At 36.1% G+C, this 18729-nt stretch overlaps 1 protein-coding gene across 2 annotated transcripts in view; it reads left to right on the forward strand.

Moving 5' to 3' along the window:
• EPM2A (EPM2A glucan phosphatase, laforin) overlaps positions 1–18729 on the forward strand; it is a 72002-nt gene that overhangs the window by 22994 nt on the left and 30279 nt on the right. For both annotated transcript variants that reach the window (XM_082634334.1, XM_082634335.1), the window contains exon 2: positions 7485–7659. In XM_082634334.1, the coding sequence (XP_082490460.1) occupies positions 7485–7659 (175 nt within the window). The remainder of the gene's footprint in view (positions 1–7484; positions 7660–18729) is intronic.

The raw sequence follows: 18729 nt of genomic DNA on the forward strand, positions 1-18729 counted from the left end.
GTATTGGATTTTTCCTAGGAGTTATTTTAGCTTTAACTCTTGGCATGGCACTCGACTATATACACCTCCTATTATTTTAATGCAATATTATTATACAGAAACTGGGTTTTTGTCTACATACCTACCTGAGTTAGTACAGAACTTTTTTCATGCCCACAGGTAGTCATTGATTTCCTAATTTTCATTAGTCAAATTTCATTTTTTTACCATTAGCATGAAGTGTTGTCTACTTAACTCTTTGCATTTAAGGTTTTTGCATTCCTATAATCAAATGAGATAAAAATCTTGTAAATCAAAATATTCTTCCTAAATCTTGTATTATTTATTATTTTCTTATTAGCTTTCCTTGTTTTCTTTCTTAAAATTTTATTTTGTTGTGTGTGTACAGATTCTGAAAGCTTGTAAAGACTATAATTACATAAGTTAGATTTTAACTGTGGTCTTCCTCCTTATGATATTATATATCTAAATATCTGTACATCTATATATCTATGTATATCTATCTAAGTCCCTGTTCCTATAGATTGGGGAGGATGGAACCCTCTCTAAGATGCCTGTGTAGGAGGGAAGGTTTAAATCCTCCTGTAAGGATTTACATTTGCTTTCCTGCTTCTGCTCTGCTTAGCAGATAAAGCTTCTTGTTGCCCTGTTGTACATCATCAACACAGGCAAGAAATTGAGTTTTTAAATAAATTTTCATTAATGGACTCTCCTCTCTGTCTCTCCATGCAAGAAATTTGTGTGTGAATGCAGTAGGTTGTATTGAAGGTTGGGTGGGAGGAGTAGAGAGGAATATTATAGAAAGACAAACAACTTCAAATTAAGAATTAATATGTTTGCCTTTACCTGCTCTCTGGTGGTCTCATGACCAATGTGTTTATTACTTCACTTTATGTAGTTTGCCAGCTGCATCTTGCCTTCTCTATTCTCTTTCTCCATTTCACCTTTCCTTCTCCTTCTCAATCTTCACACCCTTTTTCCCCATCTTCTCCTTTGTTGATTGCACCTGTGTCCTCTATTCTGTCATGCAGTTTACCTGTCTCCCATTGCTACTCCCAAACTCAGCTATTTTCTACCGTTGCATACTGCAATTTACCAAAGTGCTCAAGCGGAACAGGATCCACTCTCTCAAAGGGGCAGTTGGTTGAACAAAAAGATTTTTTGCATTTTAGTTTGTTTTACTTTTGCCATTGGAACAGAAAATCAAAATACCAGAGTTGGTAATGATTATACCATATTTGTACAACTTTATGCACCAATAGTTTCTGAAGTAGTAAGTAACAGATGGGGCATGAGAGAGATCTGATTTGGGTGAATTACTAGCTAAAATTAGAGATTAATGTGTTAGGTTCAAAATTGATGTTCGTGTGCTGGAAATAAAAACTGCAAGGTAATTAAACTCTAAAGAGGATAGATTCAAATAAAATAACATATGCAAAATAATTTTAATTTTTTTTTTTTTTTTTTTTTTTTGCGGTACGTGGGCCTCTCACTGTTGTGGTCTCTCCCATTGTGGAGCACAGGCTCCGGACGCGCAGGCTCAGCGGCCATGGCTCACGGGCCCAGCCGCTCCGCGGCATGTGGGATCTTCCCTGACCAGGGCATGAACCCATGTCCCCTGCATCGGCAGGCGGACTCTCAACCACTGCACCACCAGGGAAGCCCCAATAATTTTAATTTTAAGTAGACTACACTATCCAGTAGATTTTGCTTGTCCAATATAATTTCAAGCCTTCTGAGTTTATAAAAAATAAAGTCACTTTCACTTGAACTTTCAAACTTATAGAACTATTTAAAATAAGGTGTTAGTCCAGATTTTTAAATTTTTGAGGTTTCTTATTTCTCTGGCTTTAATTGGAGTGTCAGAAAGCAGGCCTCTTACTCCTTCACATTTATTTGCTTTATTTTAACTTACCTAACTTGCTTCAGTGAACAAATAATATTATGGCCAAATCTGCTCTAAGGAAATAGGTGTTTATTGTTAATTAAACTAACCCTTTTCTACTTTTCTGCCAATAACACGTTAGTTTATCCTGCCTTAGTGAGTTGTTTGTATGTTTATTTATTTTAAATTAATGCTAATGAATGACTGGCAGTGGGCGGCTCCAATGGAACAGATAATTCACCTCCTACAGGCTCCCTCCCCACCCCCATCCCCCCTCCAAAGAAGCCACAAAGTTACCCCTTTAACCTTGTTACAACACAGCCAACTGACTCCTTTATGAGGTAGAAGAGACCTGGAAAAGTCAACTGAACTTCTAGGCGTAAATGATCACTGTGGTAGTAAACAATGTGTTATACATTGTACTCTTAGGCCAGTCCTATGGAAAAGGAAGTGAGTTGGAAACTTAAAATTTCTCCAGTCTATTTGGAAAAAACAGACAAACCAAGATTTATTTATTTTTTAATTAAACTTTTTATTTTGAAGTAATTGTATAGTCACATGCAATTGTAAGAAATAATACAGAAAGATCCTGTGTATCTTTTACCAGTTCCCTCAGTGGTAACATTTTCATCACTACAGGGATCTCCCATGTTCCTGTTTTCTAGCCTCACCTGCTTTCTTCCTTCCCCAACCTCTAACCCCGGGCAACCACTAAACTGTTCTCCATCTCTATAATTTTTATTTTTGATTTCAAGAATGTTATATAAATGGCATTATACAGTATGTGGAATTGGCATTTTTTTCACTCAGCATAAGTTTTTGGAGATTCACCTAGGTTATTGCATTATCAATAGGCCATTCCTTTTTTTGGCTAAATTATGGTATCCGATGTACCACAGTTTGTTAAATCATTCAATCACTGAAAGACATCTTAACACTTTTTCTGTGTTTTGTTTTTTGTTTTGTAGATTCCACATTTAAGTGAGATCATATAGTACTTGTCTTTCTCTGTCTTATTTATTTCATTTAGCATAATGCCTTCAAGATCCATCCATGTTGGACTGATACTTTTGCCACCATATAGTTTCCCTCCCTATCTCTGATTTTCTTTGCTCTGGGGTTCTACTTTACATGATAATAATATAACCATTTCTGCTTTCTTTTAATTAATGTTAGCATGGTGCATTTTTTCCTATACTTTTACTTTCCACTTACCTGTATAATTTGAAGTGAGTTTCTTCTGGGCAGCAAATAGCTGGTTCACTAAAAAAAAAAAAATCTATTCTGACAATCTCTGTATTTTAATGTGCATTTAGACAGTTTACATTTAACGACATTATTGGTATGTTAGGACTTAAGTTCGCGATATTATTTTTTGTTTCTGAGGGTTTTTTTTTCTCTCTCTGTTTCCTTTCTCTGCCTTCTTATGGCAATATGGTTCATACTTAAACATTTTTTAGAATTCCATTTTGATTTACCTACATAATACACACATAACTTGTCACAGTTAACTGGTTTCATCATTTTGACAGTTTAAATGAATTGGAGGAATCTTATTTCCCTCTTTATTTCTTTGTCCTTCTCCATATAACTGCCTTAAATATTTCCACTACATCCATGTAGGGCCACATCAGAGAGCATTGTAATTTTTATTAGAAACTCAAGAGGAGAAAGAAAGTCTATTGTATTTACCCATATTTTCTTACCATGTTCTTCTTTCCTGATGGTCAACAATTTCCTTTCTGTTTATAGAGATCTTATGTTTAGCCTTTTTTTTTTTTTTTGAGAAGCCTACTGACGTTAGAATGGTTGTTTTCCTAAATTGTTATTTTTCTCTGGCTATTTTCAAGATTTTTCTTTGCGTTTAGTTTTCAGAAATTTAATTATGATGTGTTGTGGCATGGATTTCTTTTTGTTTACCCTGTTTGGAGTTTGTGCAACTTCTTGAACCTGTAGATTTATGCTTATTGGCAAATTTGGAAAGTTTTGAGACATTATTTTTCTCAAATATTTTTCCACCATACCCTCTTTCTCATCTCTTTTTAGGACTCCAGTTACTGGAATGTTACATCTTTTGTTATAGTCTCACAGGTCCCTAAGTCTCTGTTCTTTTTTTTTTTTTAATCTGTTTTCTCTCTGTTGCTTAGATTGGGTAATTTCTGTTGTTCTATCTTGCAGCTTGCTAATTCTTTCCTTTGTCCCCTCCATTCTGCTCTTGAGCCTATCCCCTGAAGTTATTATTTCAATGGTTAATACTGATATTTTTCAGTTCTAAAATTCCATTTAGTTCTTACTTTCATCTTCTATTTCTTTGCTGAGACTTTGTGGTTTTTCATTTGTTTCAAATGTGTTCAATGGATTGTTGAAGCTTAAAATCTTTGTCAGATAGTTCTAACATCTCTGTCATCTTGATGTTAGCATCTTTTGAGCTTTTCTCTTTTCATTCAGTTTGAGATCATTGTGATTCTTGATATAATGAGTGACTTTGTACTGAAACCTCGACATTCTGAGTATTATATAATAATACTGTTCATGTTATCAAACCCCTTTTGGTTTAACTGGATTCCTCTGATGCTGCTCCAGCAGGAGAGTGGAGGTACCACCTCATTACCCAGGTTCCTCGCCCAATCTGCATTGACAGCTGAAGGGATTGGACTCCTTATTACTACTGAATGGGGTGGGAGTTCCTGCTCTCCCCTACACCTGCACTGATACCTCCCTGGCTGAGAGAGATAGATGTGTCATGTTACTTCTCCTAAAACATGTATGTGTAAAAATGAATAATTCAGAAAACTAAATCTAGGAATGACGAATTCTTAGGAAGTCAATGTTACATACATAATTTTGCTTGAACAGTGTAATTTATGTATATTTGAGGTCCTCAATAATTAAATTTGTTTAAGTTACAACATTTAAATTGTTGTCTCTTATACTGAACAGTAGGAGCCATAGATATTATTCTTTTATTACTAAAAAGTAATACCTTCCCTTGTAGCAAATCCAATGGATTCAAAATAGTTTAAAGTAGTCCTTCCATCCCAATTACATTCTTCAGATGTAACTACTGTTAACAGTCAGACATGCGTCCATCAAGTTTTTAGTCTATGTTTACAGTTTCAATCATGCTCCCCCACCTCATTTACTCACTTCTAGTTTTCTTCTCCAGCTTCTCTTTCTGTGCCTCCTTTGTAAGCTCATCCCTCTGTCCAGCTTTTAAATGTTGAGGTGCTTTTAAACTTGGTTCTAGAAACCTTTTCTTCTCAATCAGTATTGTTTTTCGGGGCTTCCCTGTGGCGGAGAGGTTAAGAATCCACCTGCCAATGCAGGGGACATGGGTTTGAGCCCTGGTCCGGGAAGATCCCACATGCCACAGAGCAACTAAGCCCGTGCACCACAACTACTGAGCCTGCGCTGTAGAGCCCGCAAGCCAAAACTACTGAAGCCCGTGCTCCGCAACAAGAGAAGCCACATGCACAGCAGCAAAGGGTAGCCCCCCCTTGCTGCAACTAGAGAAAAGCCATTGCGCAGCAATGAAGACCCAACACAGCCAAAAATAAATAAATATTTTTTAAAAAGAATGTATAAAGTATTGTTTTTCTTTGTGACTCACCTATATCCTTGTCTCAATTACCATCTATACTTACATGACTCATAAACTTATTTTTCTAGTTTAGATCTCTGGTCTGAGTGTCGAATCAATAACTCTAACTCTCTACTTGACATCTCCTTTTGTATCTAAGTAGCACTTCAAGCCCCAAATGCCAAAACCAAACTGATGATCTTTCCTTCCAACTCTTCCAGATTTCACATCTCAGTGACTGGTACCACTATATATTGAGTTGTATTTGCCAGAAGCCTAGGAGTCATTGTTGGTTTCCTTTTTTCTTCACCTCCCATATCAAATTAATCACCAAGTCCTGTGGCTTTTCCCTGCTGAACCTTCCCACTCCTTTCCAGTTTTACATCCAAGCTTTTACCATCTCTTTCCTGGGTTAATGCAGTATCTTCCTAAATGGACTTTCTGTTTCTAATCTCATTGTGCTTGAATTAATATTTTACTCTATAACCAGAGAGATATTTTCAAAATAAAAATGTGGTCATGTCACCTGTCTGCTTAAAATATTTTAATGTTTCATTGCTTTTATGGGAAATACCTAAATCTTTAACATGACTTAGTATAATGCCTGTCATATAGTCAACATTCAATAAATATTTGTGGAAAAATGTATAGATGAACTTATGTAGTTTACAGTATTGCTATTAAGATAGTATTGCCACACACATGTATGCATCTATGTATCTTTCTTTAATCTTATATTTCTGTTGGATATACTTCTAGAAGTGAAATTGCTAGTATAGTTTGATTTTCATCTATTAAATATCAAGGTTAATAGGGCAGTTACAAGGTGTAGTGCCTTGTAGCCATCAAGAGGAAAAGAGGAGTCTGAGCTAGGAAGATCAATGATGATTTATTAAAGAAGCCATCCTGTACCTTCTATCTGATGGAAGGGAGTTACATTCTAAAGAAATGCCCAATGACTTAAGGATTTTTTTAAATAGATTTTATGCCAAATAACCTTAGGTAAAATGTCTTGTAAGATAGAGCAAGGAACAAATGAGTCAAATTTTCATATTCATGATAAATGTGACTTTTCCTGTTTTATTTTGCTTACATGTTTTTCTTATAAATGACAATATATGGAAATTAGGTAATTTAAAGAAAATAATTATTTGAAATGGGGTGGTCACATAAGAAGGGCTAATAAAAATAGTGTACGAATTACAATTTTCATAGAAATAAAAGGTCTGTTTACTAGTGTAGTTGATACTGGGCAGAATTGTGATGTAGGCAAGTAGTGTGTTCAGAGACATGTTCTTCTGTCTCTGCCTCTTTTGCTCCACTCACTGGAAAGAGGATGCGTGTCTTGGTGCTTGTGAAGTAGGTGGAAAACAGCATGAAGGTGTCAGGTGCCTGAAAGTTGGGGTCTAGGGGTATCAGTTTACTGATAGCTCTGCACTTATTAGTTCTGTGACCTTGGACAAGCTAGTTAATCTCTGTGATACTTAATTTTCCCATTTGAAGATAATACTAACCACTGATTTACATGCAAACTGGATTGGATGTGATATTTGTTTTATTATTTATTAATGTATTTGTTTTTAAAAATTTATTGCTTGAGCTGATACTGAAACACTTAATACTGATTTTAGTTATAAATTTGCATACCAGGAAGATAAAAGTATGAGGCGCAGGGACATTAATGGCTTTAAAAACCCTTTTCAGCAGCTTATCAGGCTACAAAATGACTCACAACAGGCTTTTAGGCACTGAAAGGTCGCAAGAAATTCTGAGTTAATATGCTTTTGGATATATCCATGTATTCAAAGGGAGCATAGGACTCTATGAAATTCATAAGTAACTACAAAGTTTTACTGTGTTCCCTATTACTCTAGTCTATTTTTGTTTATACTGAAATGTGTAGATTATGCAGCTTCGTATTTATTTTCATCTTACTATTAATTTTACATCAGCAACTCTGTGGCTGTTTAAGCAAAACATTGATGTAATTGCTTTGTTTGTCATTTCTTCTTGTTCTAGGCAATGGGCCTCACCATGACCGTTGCTGTATTTATAATGAAAACAACTTGGTGGATGGTGTTTATTGTCTCCCAATAGGACACTGGATCGAGGCCACTGGGCACACCAACGAGATGAAGCACACAACAGACTTCTATTTTAATATTGCAGGCCACCAAGCCATGCATTATTCAAGGTAAAAATAGTGCCATGTTTATAAACATAGAAGTAGGACAAGGGTAGCATTAGGACAATGGAAGTATTCACTGTGTGTAAAACTGCAGTATCTCCCTTTGGAGGGTTATATAGGCCTGAAGTGCTTTGAGGAGGTAAATTACAGTGAATTACTGTGTGAGATTTTCTGGTTCTAGATGTGAAGGATCCTTTTTATAGAATTCTTTTATTAAGTATACACCCTGGCATCAACATACTTTGACCAGACAGTGGTTTACCAATCTTTGTACTTACAGAGTGGATTAAAAATAAAAACCAGACTAAAATATCATAAATCAGCATTTGTATCTTTTATGCTACAGACCAGCTGTAAAACAAAAATGCTGTCTCTTTATAAAATATTATTCAAATAAACATATGTGAAAATCTAGACATAAAACTAGATAGAATGTGATCATCTGCTCTATTATTGGGAGGGCCAAAAAATGCCTTCGGTTTTTTAAGTAAAAATAAAGGAAACATTTTTCATTTTCACCAAGAACTTTATTGAACAACGTATTCACCCTTTTGTTCCACTACCTTCTGCCATTTTTCAGGCAACTTCATAATTCCATCTTCCTAAAACTTTTTATCTTTTTGAGCAAAGAACAGTTCCAGGTGCCTTTTACAGTCTTCCAGGGAATTGAAATTTTTTCCATTAAGAGAATTTTGTAAAGACCAAACTAAATGGAAATCCGAAGGTGCAATGTCTGGTGAATACGCGGATGAATCAGAACTTCTCAGCCAAGCTGTAACAGTTTTTGCCTGGTCATCAAAGAAACACACGGTCTTGCATTATCCTGATGGAAGATTACGCATTTTCTGTTGACTAATTCTGGACACTTTTCGTCAAGTGCCGCTTTCAGTTGGTCTAATTGGGAGCAGTACTTGTTGGAATTAATTGTTTGGTTTTCTGGAAGGAGCTCATAATAGAGGACTCCCTTCCAATCCCACCATATATACAACATCACCTACTTTGGATGAAGACCGGCCTTTGGTGTGGTTGGTGGTGGTTCATTTCGCTTGCCCCACGACCTCTTCCGTTCCACATTCTTATACAGTATTCACTTTTCATCGCCCGTCACAATTTGTTTTAAAAACGGAACGTTTTCATTATGTTTCAGTAGAGAATTGCATGAGGAAATATGGTCAAGAAGGTTTTTTTCGCTTAACTTTAATATGTGGAACCCAAACATCAAAGCGATTCACATAACCAAGCTGGTGCAAATGATTTTCAACACTTGATTAGGATATTTTGAGTATGTTGGCTATCTGCCATGTGGTATAGCGTTGATTGTTCTCAATTATTGTTTCAATTTGATCACTATCAACTTCAGCTGGTCTACCCGACTGTGGAACATTGTCCAGTGAGAAATCTCCAGCACGAAACTTCACAAACCACTTTTGACACATTCAGTCACAGCACTTTCTCCATACACTGCACAAATCGTTTTGTGCATTTCAGTTGCGTTTTCCCCTTTCTTGAAATAATAAAGCATAATATGCCAAAAATACTCCTTTTTTCTTCCATCTTCAGTATTAAAATGGCTACACAAAAATTCACCAATTTTAATGTCTTTTTTTAAAAATTCATGCTGATATGACAGCTGTTACATACAATCTAACAAAATTGTTTCGAATGAAGTTAAAGACAACTAAGCACTACTAGGGCCATCTTACGGAAAAAAACGAAGGAACCTTTTGACCCACCCAGTATTTATTAATAGATTTATTTTTATTTGTCTATTTAATTATTATACCAACAATATGTGCCCTAATACAAATTCAAACACCAAAGAGGATGCTAAATGAAAAGTAAGGTTCAATATACTTTCCTTCATTCCCACTCACCAGAAGTGATTATTTTTAACCATTTTATGGTTATTTTTTCTAGAGCTTAAATCCAAGTCTTAAATAATATGCATATACTTTGTTTGTTAATATGTCAATTTAAAAATAGCTTTTGATTCCCCTCTATGACATGAGAGAAATTTAGCTCACTTATCTTCTCTCCCCACTTCCAATCCCTACCAAGCTCATGAAAAAAATTATTTTGTTATTTAGCTTCATAAAAATTCTATTTCTTGACTCGTACATTTTTGACAGTGCCCCTTGATTTCCTACTGTGTAAGGTAAGAGATTTACTGCCCCTATATTTTCCTCCACATCTACTTCCACCCATTAACTCCTGTTTTTCATTACTTTTACATTTCCAAGGGTTATATAACTTAGATTTAATTTAGCAAATATAAATGAGTCTTTCATACTCAAAGTGTACGTGTGCATGTTTGATGGATCTAGTAGATCTACAAGCTTTACTAGGAAGAGAAGTCTGCCACTCCCCCTGCCTCCACACCTCCTCTCATTTGGTCTGTCCACAGGCAACTGCTTTCACATCTTTAAGCTGATTATTTGCTAATTACTTTCAGGTAAATGATAAATAAGATGATTATATTACTGCTTCTTGATTTTAGTTTTTGGTATTATTTATTGATTTCACACCTGAAAAATGAAAATGTAGCTCTTTTTTCATCCCCTTCCCCCACAGACCTCAGTGACATCCTTCTATTGTTCAATCCTCCCAACATAGTTATGCCACAAATTAATAAAAGTATTATTTACCTCACATTCTTATTTTCTCACCCTAATAAAATCTTTTAAATAATTATTCTGTTGAAGTACAGAAAAAGCCTTCCGGGTAAAGTACAGCACTGTCTTCTTTTTTTTTTTTTTTTGCGGTACACGGGCCACTCACTGTCGTGGCCTCTCCCGTTGCGGAGCACAGGCTCCAGACGCGCAGGCTCAGTGGCCATGGCTCATGGGCCCAGCCGCTGTGCGGCATGTGGGATCTTCCCAGACCGGGGCACGAACCTGTGTCCCCTGCATTGGCAGGTGGACTCTCAACCACTGCGCCACCAGGGAAGACCACAGCACTGTCTTAAAATTGGGCTTTAGATTTTTATCACTATTTAAAATATATTTTCATAGAGGCTTGCGTCCAGGACCTTTTCTGTGCACAACTCCAGAATATATGATTCATATAGTAGTTTACGTGAATCCCCTCTCCACCCACCCTGCTACCACTCACTCTGTGCAGTGCAAAGCCTGCCTTGCTACATGTGGTGGTCCTGGTTGGGTAATAATTTTAGACAGTACACAAATCTATGTGGTGGGCATTATAATTTTTTTGATTGACACACACTTAAAAACTTCATAGTATGTTTTGGACCCAGATGTAATAACTTCTAAGTTACCTGTGTTAAACTATTTAGTTTGCAAGTCAATTGACTGATATTCCATCACATTTCTTAAGGGACTCTGAGTGAGTTAAGGCCTATTGTTGCCAAAGTAAACTTGGGTCCCCTTGCCCACACCCAGTAAAGCCAATCTACTGATAGCGGATTGTGGTGAAAGAAAGTGCAGCATTTACTGCAGGGTGTCCTATAAGGAGTCTGGGATAGCTAGTACTCAAAAAGCCCGAACTACCAGATGGGTTTTAGCAAAGCATTTTTTTTTTTTTACATCTTTATTGGAGTATGATTGCTTTACAATGGTGTGTTAGTTTCTGCTTTATAACCAAGTGAATCAGTTATACATATGTTCCCATATCTCTTCCCTCTTGCGTCTCCCTCCCTCCCACCCTCCCTATCCCACCCCTGCAGGCGGTCACAAAGCACCGAGCTGATCCCCCTGTGCATTTTTAAAGGCCAGGCAAGGGAAGGAAGTCCCAGGGTATGATCAGCTCCCGCACAATCCTCTGATTGGTTGATGGTGAGGTAAAGTTAAAAAGCCAGATAAGTCGTTGCAAATATTTCCTGGTTCCCGCCATACTGCAGAGGAGATGTGTTAATTTCTTCCACTTGGTGGGGCTTTAGCATCTGTAAAACTACCCGGGAAATGTGCATCTGATACTGTTATCTACATACTTCAGAGAGGAGCTAAAGTAGAGGGTGGGAGTGTGGGTGGCCTGTCCCAGGAAGGCTCATAATGTCCTGGTTGGTTACACTTCATGTTATTTAATCTTCATGTATGTCCAGTTTCACAGTGATGGGGTTTAGTATACGCTACTCCAAATATGGCACCTTAGGATATCAAATATTTTAAGCTGAAGGAATTTGAGAAACAGCATGTATCTGACCTTCTCCTAAAGCAGGTATCAAGACCTTTGTGTGAATAGTGCCCTCCCGATACCCCTATACCTGGAGGAAAGGAGCATCCTTATCTCTGAAGACTGAGAGGAATCCAAATGCACATACCTTGCTAGTTTCCCCCAGTTCACCACCCTTAGTTCACATCCTTTTGTTCTATTACATTTTCCCACTACTCTCCACTCTTCATCAAACCTAGCATAAAAATGCTCAGGTTTAACCACTTCTTCAGGTCTTCGTGTCCCTGTGAAGGCTCCTGTGTCTTGTAAATTTTATATTAAATAAGTATATATTAATATAAATAAATTTGTATGCTTTTCTCATGTTAATCTGTCTTTTGTGAGTCTGATTTATAGAGCTCCAGTCAGAGAACCTAGAAGGGTATTAGAAAAAGAATTTATTCCTCCCCTGCAACAGTTTGAAAAATCTTCCTAGAATTTGCGTAAGGAAAAGTATCTAAGCCTAGAAACAAATATTTCTAAACACTATTTGAAAATGGAGATTAAAAAATTATATGAAGGCCCCTAATGCACTGGGAAGATTAAGAGTTGACATTAATTTAATTAAAAATCAAAGCCACTTTTAGATTTTGAATTTAGAAAGCCTTTATGGCTTTTCACTACATTAACTTATAAAAGGCAAAGTAGATTTTTCTACATATATGGGTTTTTGAAATAGCCTTATAAGGCATGTGTCATCCCAGAGTAGATTTTTTATTGCTTAATTATGAAATGAATTTTAGTGAAAACAACATAACTTTCATCTGGAATTCAGTGAACTATGCCATTACAGAATAGGTTGTATTTTAAATGAAAAAGAATAGGAAAGTCCTCTTCTAGGCTTAGAAGTAAAAGTAAGGAACAACTAACTCTCTGACTGAAACTATTTCAGATTTCTAGTAATTGTAATGAGAAGGAGAAATAATGAGTTTAGGAGCAAAATCCATCTATTGTATTGTACATGGTGAATCCAAACTAACAGATCTTCAGTAAAAATAAGAAGCCCATAAATTTAAAAAATGCTGTGGGGTAGTACAGAACAGGTCAGTCATTTAATGGAGCATATCTGTAAATAAAATGCAAAATAAAGAGACAGTAGAGTATGACTGCATGCTTGGACAGATGCTGACAGTATTTACTATGCAATTTTGGCTTAACATAGTGGCTAATTTCTTCAGCTTATTTAAAGGTGTTTGTCTTAGGCTGCTCTTTTGCTAATGCAAATAGCTTTTTTGGGAAAATCAAAATAGCAAATACAGAGTGCACATAAGGGTAGCTAGTGTACTAAGAAAAATTAAGAAAATGAAGTTTTATTCCAGACAGTCGAAGGAACAAACATAGTCTTATGATATACTAAGCTGATGGGAATTTGGTATTATCAGTTTAGGACAAAGTTGAAGGGCAGTCCCATGAGATACATCACCTGAGTGACCGTATTTCTGAGTTCAGCAGACTCTGGGGACAGGGATTATAAATCTTCTGCTATTTTAAGAGTGAAATGATAGTCTTTTGATTAGAGCATGAAATTGGCCCTTAAAGTGAACTTGAAAATCTTAGCAAAAGGCTGCTTCGTGTTTCTAAAATTCTAATTAAAACCTGCCCTGTAGTAGCTTGAGGCCCCAACTGACCAAACAGATTATTACAAAAATGCCACTTAAATTGAAAGTCAGATCTCTGATTATGGATCAAGTGGTTAAGAGAAGCCAGCACAGAAGGAGCATGAGCAAATGGAAGAAAAGGAATAAAGAATGTAAATGAAAAAAAGCAAAGGCCAGAAAGAAAAACCTAAATACAACTTAATGATGAGAATAAATCCCGTCCGTTAGATAGGAAGCATAGCTTCCATTAAAAAAAATTACAATACATGTCTGGAAAAAAAAATTAGAAAGATGAAATTTCTCAAATAAGAAATAATGATGGAGCATATTCTTTTGTCTATTGTAATTTATCATTCTTCAAATTTTATTGTTGATTCTAAACCTATTACAAACATTCTCTAAAGTGAATCCTGCCTTGTTTTATGAGAGGACACTGAAAAAATTTCTAACATTTCCTAAAAATAAACTAATAAACATAAGATTCAGGAGATTATTTTACCTGTAGAAGTACAATATTGAATTGCACCCATTTTTATCTACAAGATTGGGCAAATTTCATGCTGCCACACTGTCAAAGGAGTGTTAAAGAGCCTTGAAGAGCAGGGATGTTTTTGAGACTTCGAATACTATGCATGGCATTCTGCAGATAGCACATAGTCAGTCACACTGGATCAGGAAATTATCCCATCCAGCTTCATATGGCTCTTTTGGCAACAGCACTGTACCTGTGTCAACTGTTTTCCATGATGATGACATTGTATCATCATGTTGACATATCCAGATATTGATCAGGCCCATTCTCTGATGCCACCTGCTCTGTCTCTGGTAATAAGAGTAAAGACTTTGTCTATTTCAGTCACTGTTGTATTCCCAGTTACGGTGCCTACACTTTGTAATCCATCACTTCTTATTTCATATAAAAGTTATTTAATGATGCATCCTATAAGACTATATACTCCTTCGATGTAGGATATATGTCTGAATTCATTGTCACATCTATTCACTGCTTTTAACACAATGCCTTGCACATAACTGATGGTTATATGTCTAGATTGAATGATGAACTTCATTCAGTGGCTCACTATTACTTGCCATCTAGGAACTTATCCAAAAGTTTTGCAATTCATAGGTAGGTCGTGTGCAGTGCTGGGGTGGAGGGGGTGAGGGGTGGAGGAAATGACAACTGAACTGCTACAGAGTCATAGCTTGGCCACCAGCAGGCACAATGCCTTCTCCCCTCTTTGAATCTCTAGAGTGCCAGAGAGTCTGACTGTGTAATGTCAGCAATTCAGAGGGGGTGTTTTTCAAAAGTAACTAATGATGATGAGTACACATTTCAGTGGATAGAGTGAGTACGCAGGTGGGAGTAGAGAAAGGTGAAGAAATCTAAATTATAAGAAAATTAAAAATATAGAACTGTAGAATATTATAGCATCAATTCACAAATCATAGAGGGAGACTCAGAACGAGGTAGTTGAATGCTTCATGTTCACTGTGCAGAAAAAGAATAGTGCAGGTCTGAAATTGCCTATTCTTAGAAAAGCCTGCTTGCAAGGTTGGCCCTCTTGCTGGTCTCTGGGAGTTTGGCTAGTAAACAGTCCCACACACTGATATAAAACTCTCCCTAAATACTAATTGTGGCTCACTGTGCCTAAACTGTGCAAAGAATATGTTTGTGCTTAACACCTGCCTTCCTTTTGGGAATCTAGAATTTTGGTATATACTGGGCAGAGGATACCTACATACCAGCCTCCACAAAAAACCATTGGTGGTGTCTCTAATGAGCTTCCCTGGTAGACAATACTTCCCATTTATTTTAACAACTTGATGCTGGAGGAATTAAGCGTGTCCTATGCAATTACACTGTGTGTTTGGGGGACTCTTGGAAGCGTGCACCTAGTTTCCTCTAGACTTCTCCCATGCACCTTTTCCTTTTGCTGATTTTCCTTTGTATCCTTTTACTGTCATAAATCTCAGTATGAGTATGACTATATGCTGAGTCCTGTGAGATCACCTAGCAAATCACCAAACCTGGAGTGATCTTGAGGAGCCCTGACATATTCACTTTATGGGATTCATCCTAGCTAATGTGTTGAGCCAGTCCTGGCTAGGACAGCAGGCTCTCAGAAGGCCCTTCACCACCAATTGGTAGAGGTGCAGGTAGACTTTTAGCCTTAGACTGGTATCTGGTCATCTTGGTGCGAATCCCAGGTACATGCATCCCATTCTGTGTGAATGGGTTTTTTTGTTTTCTTTTTTCCCACCATATTTTAATGTAGTCATTAAAAGCATGTGCTTTGAGTTGGGCTGCCAGGGATTGAATTCCAGCTTTACTACTCCCTAAGCAGTAGGACTTTGGGTATGTTACTTAAGTGCTGTGCATCATCTGTAAGAGAATGTTAATAGTAAATTTAAACCTTAGTAGGCTGTTGCTAGGATTAAATGAGATAAGACATTAACACAGTAAGTGCCAAACGTGTTTAATTATTCTCATAACTGGCATTATAAACAAGCAACAAGTTTATTTTTTCTTCCAGAATTCAGTAGAGAAATTCTCCCTGGATAAAAATATGGGGAGGTCAATAATTTTTTTGGTCACTTATAGATAATAAAAGCTCTATATTCATTTAAGTCATAAAATACAATCTTAATTTTCTACTCAGAAGGTTGGCTCCTTTGAAATAATCAAATCTTTCAGTTTAATATAAAATGAAATCCTTTAATATTCTTGCCTTGAATTCAATCTTGCCTTCTATTAAAATCTTGTTCCTTGATTTATTTTTGCAAATAATAATTTAATGATAAATTAATAGTAAAAAGATAAACTTTTGTCTATCTATTTACTTTACCCATTTCCAAATTACATTGTTTTTACTTTGCCTTTTATATTTAATATGTAGTTACATGTGTTTTTTGAATCAGTGGGAGAGTAGTTTTTCTTTAATAGGTAAATATAGTCCATTAATATTTAGTGTTATAAAATGCTCAGTCTTAATTATACCATCTTATCTTAAGTCTCCTGTTTTTTGTTTTTTTTTTGTTTTGTTTTGTTTTTTGCGGTACGTGGGCCTCTCACTGTTGTGGCCTCTCCCATTGTGGAGCACAGGCTCTGGAAGCGCAGGCTCAGTGGCCATGGCTCATGGGCCCAGCCACTCCATGGCATGTGGGATTTTCCCAGACTGGGGCATGAACCCATGTCCCCTGCATTGGCAGGCGGACTCTCAACCACTGCGCCACCAGGGAAGCCCAAGTTTCCTGTTTTTAATGCTTTTTAAACATTTCCTGTCATTCTGTCTTTTATATATGATCATCTTTCTGATAATTAGAAGATATATAGAATGTTTCTTGTTCTACTATAGGTTATCTTTTGAATGTGAACATACTGTTACTTCAAATTCAATTTAATCGATTGAAAGCACTCAGAGAAGCCTCCTTTTGAAAGACCATAGATATTATTACATAGATAGATAAAGAACCCACTATCCCTTGGCTACAACCTCAGTTTTTAGTATTAGTGGGATTTTTCCTTATAATTATTTATTTTTATTTTTAATATTGTATAGCTTTACTTTTATAAGTGACAACACATTGTTTTGTCACTATAATCAATTCTTTAGATTTAATTACATATTTAAATAAATTTCTTGACCATCATATCTTTCATATAAGGGCATTATCTTTTCTGAGTCTTTTTAAAGTCATCACTGGGTTGGTTAGATTAAGTCACAAGGTAGTTTTTCAAGAAGGATTCATGAGAGTTTATTTCTTAAATCTTTTACATATTTAATATGTCTTCATATTGTCTTTATACATAGATGGCAACTTGATTAGATATAGAATTTTGCATTACTTTCAAATGTATTTAGATGTTGTTTTTAATCTCCTAACTTGATTATTGCTATGGAGAATTTTGAGGCCAGGCTTATGTTTGGGGCGTCAATGAGGATTTGTAAGATTTATTTTATTTTATTTCATTTATTTATTTGTTTATTTTTGGCTGTGCCGTGCAGCTTGTGGGATCTTAGTTCCCTGACCAGGGGTTGAACCTGGGTCCTTGGCAGTGAGAGTATGGAGTCCTAACCACTGGACCACTGGGGAATTCCTGATTTGTAAGATTTAATGTGCCCACCCTTGACCCTATGGAACTGACATCTTTAGGGTTAGGAGAAGTTCAGATGGTAGTTATCTTTATGATGAGTAGAAAGGAGTGTGAAGAGAGTCTTCTAGGGCCTGGTAGAAGTTCTGTTTCTGAATTTGGGTGCTGGCTATATGAATATTATTTGTAAAAAAAAAATATTGAGTAGTACACTTATGTGTATTTTTAATGTATATTACATTTCAATAAAATGTTTTTAAAAGTTCATGTACCCAGTCTTGCAGATACTTAGAAAAATTGATAGGGTGCAAGCTCTTAATGTGTTACAAATATAAATAACCAAAATAACTTGTTTCAGAATTTCCCTTCAATAGTTTCCATAAACTATTCCATAAGAAAATTAGATTCCCATTAGAGGCAAACAAAAAGGGATGGTAATGTATAGGCAAAGAAAAACAAATTTCCTTGAAGTCCATTAACTGATTCTCAGTAGATCCACATAAATTGTGTCTTAGATCTTTGGTACTGTACTTATTTTACTTGTTGATGTTCATCTCAAGAATGCAGTGAGACCAAAAGATTGTATTTGTAAAAGTGCTTTTTGATGTTCATTAAAACAGGATGCAAAAGCCAAAGTAATAGCCATGTAGCCTTTTTATAGATCATAAAAGGAATAAATAAAGCCTCTTAAAAGTATATTTGAAGCTTCACTGGTCCTAGTCAGAAAATGGAATTATTTAGTATTTCAATAAAACAGTGGGACCATCCTCTTTTTATGAACCGTTAGTATTGTGCCAGCTGCCTGCTTTTAACATCAGTGAAAAGAGGATGGATGGAATTTTCACATGCACAATGTGTATTGGAAACAATAAAACATACACGAACCTTTTCTGCAGATCCCCTTTGACCTATTTAATAAAATAACAGAATCCCAAATTGTGAATTTTTTTTAAAGCACCTGAGTAGCTGAGAGATCTCATTGCAGATGGGCAGGTCACTAGGGCAGACATCAGTGTAGCTCAGTCCTCTCAATCACTGCCACACTCCCTTTTCTCTTTTTGTTATTTTATATTCATGACCATTCTTTCTTTCCTTATGTAAATATAAAGATATACCATTTAATTCCTGACTCTGTTTGCTAAATAGAGAAGGCAATTCATTAATGCATCACTCAGTATTTCTGGTTGTAGAAATGTTGTGCCTTGCTAAGCA

This window comes from Mesoplodon mirus (assembly GCF_964341445.2).
Source record: "Mesoplodon mirus genome assembly, chromosome: 10".
NCBI classification, from domain to species: Eukaryota; Metazoa; Chordata; class Mammalia; order Artiodactyla; family Ziphiidae; genus Mesoplodon; species Mesoplodon mirus.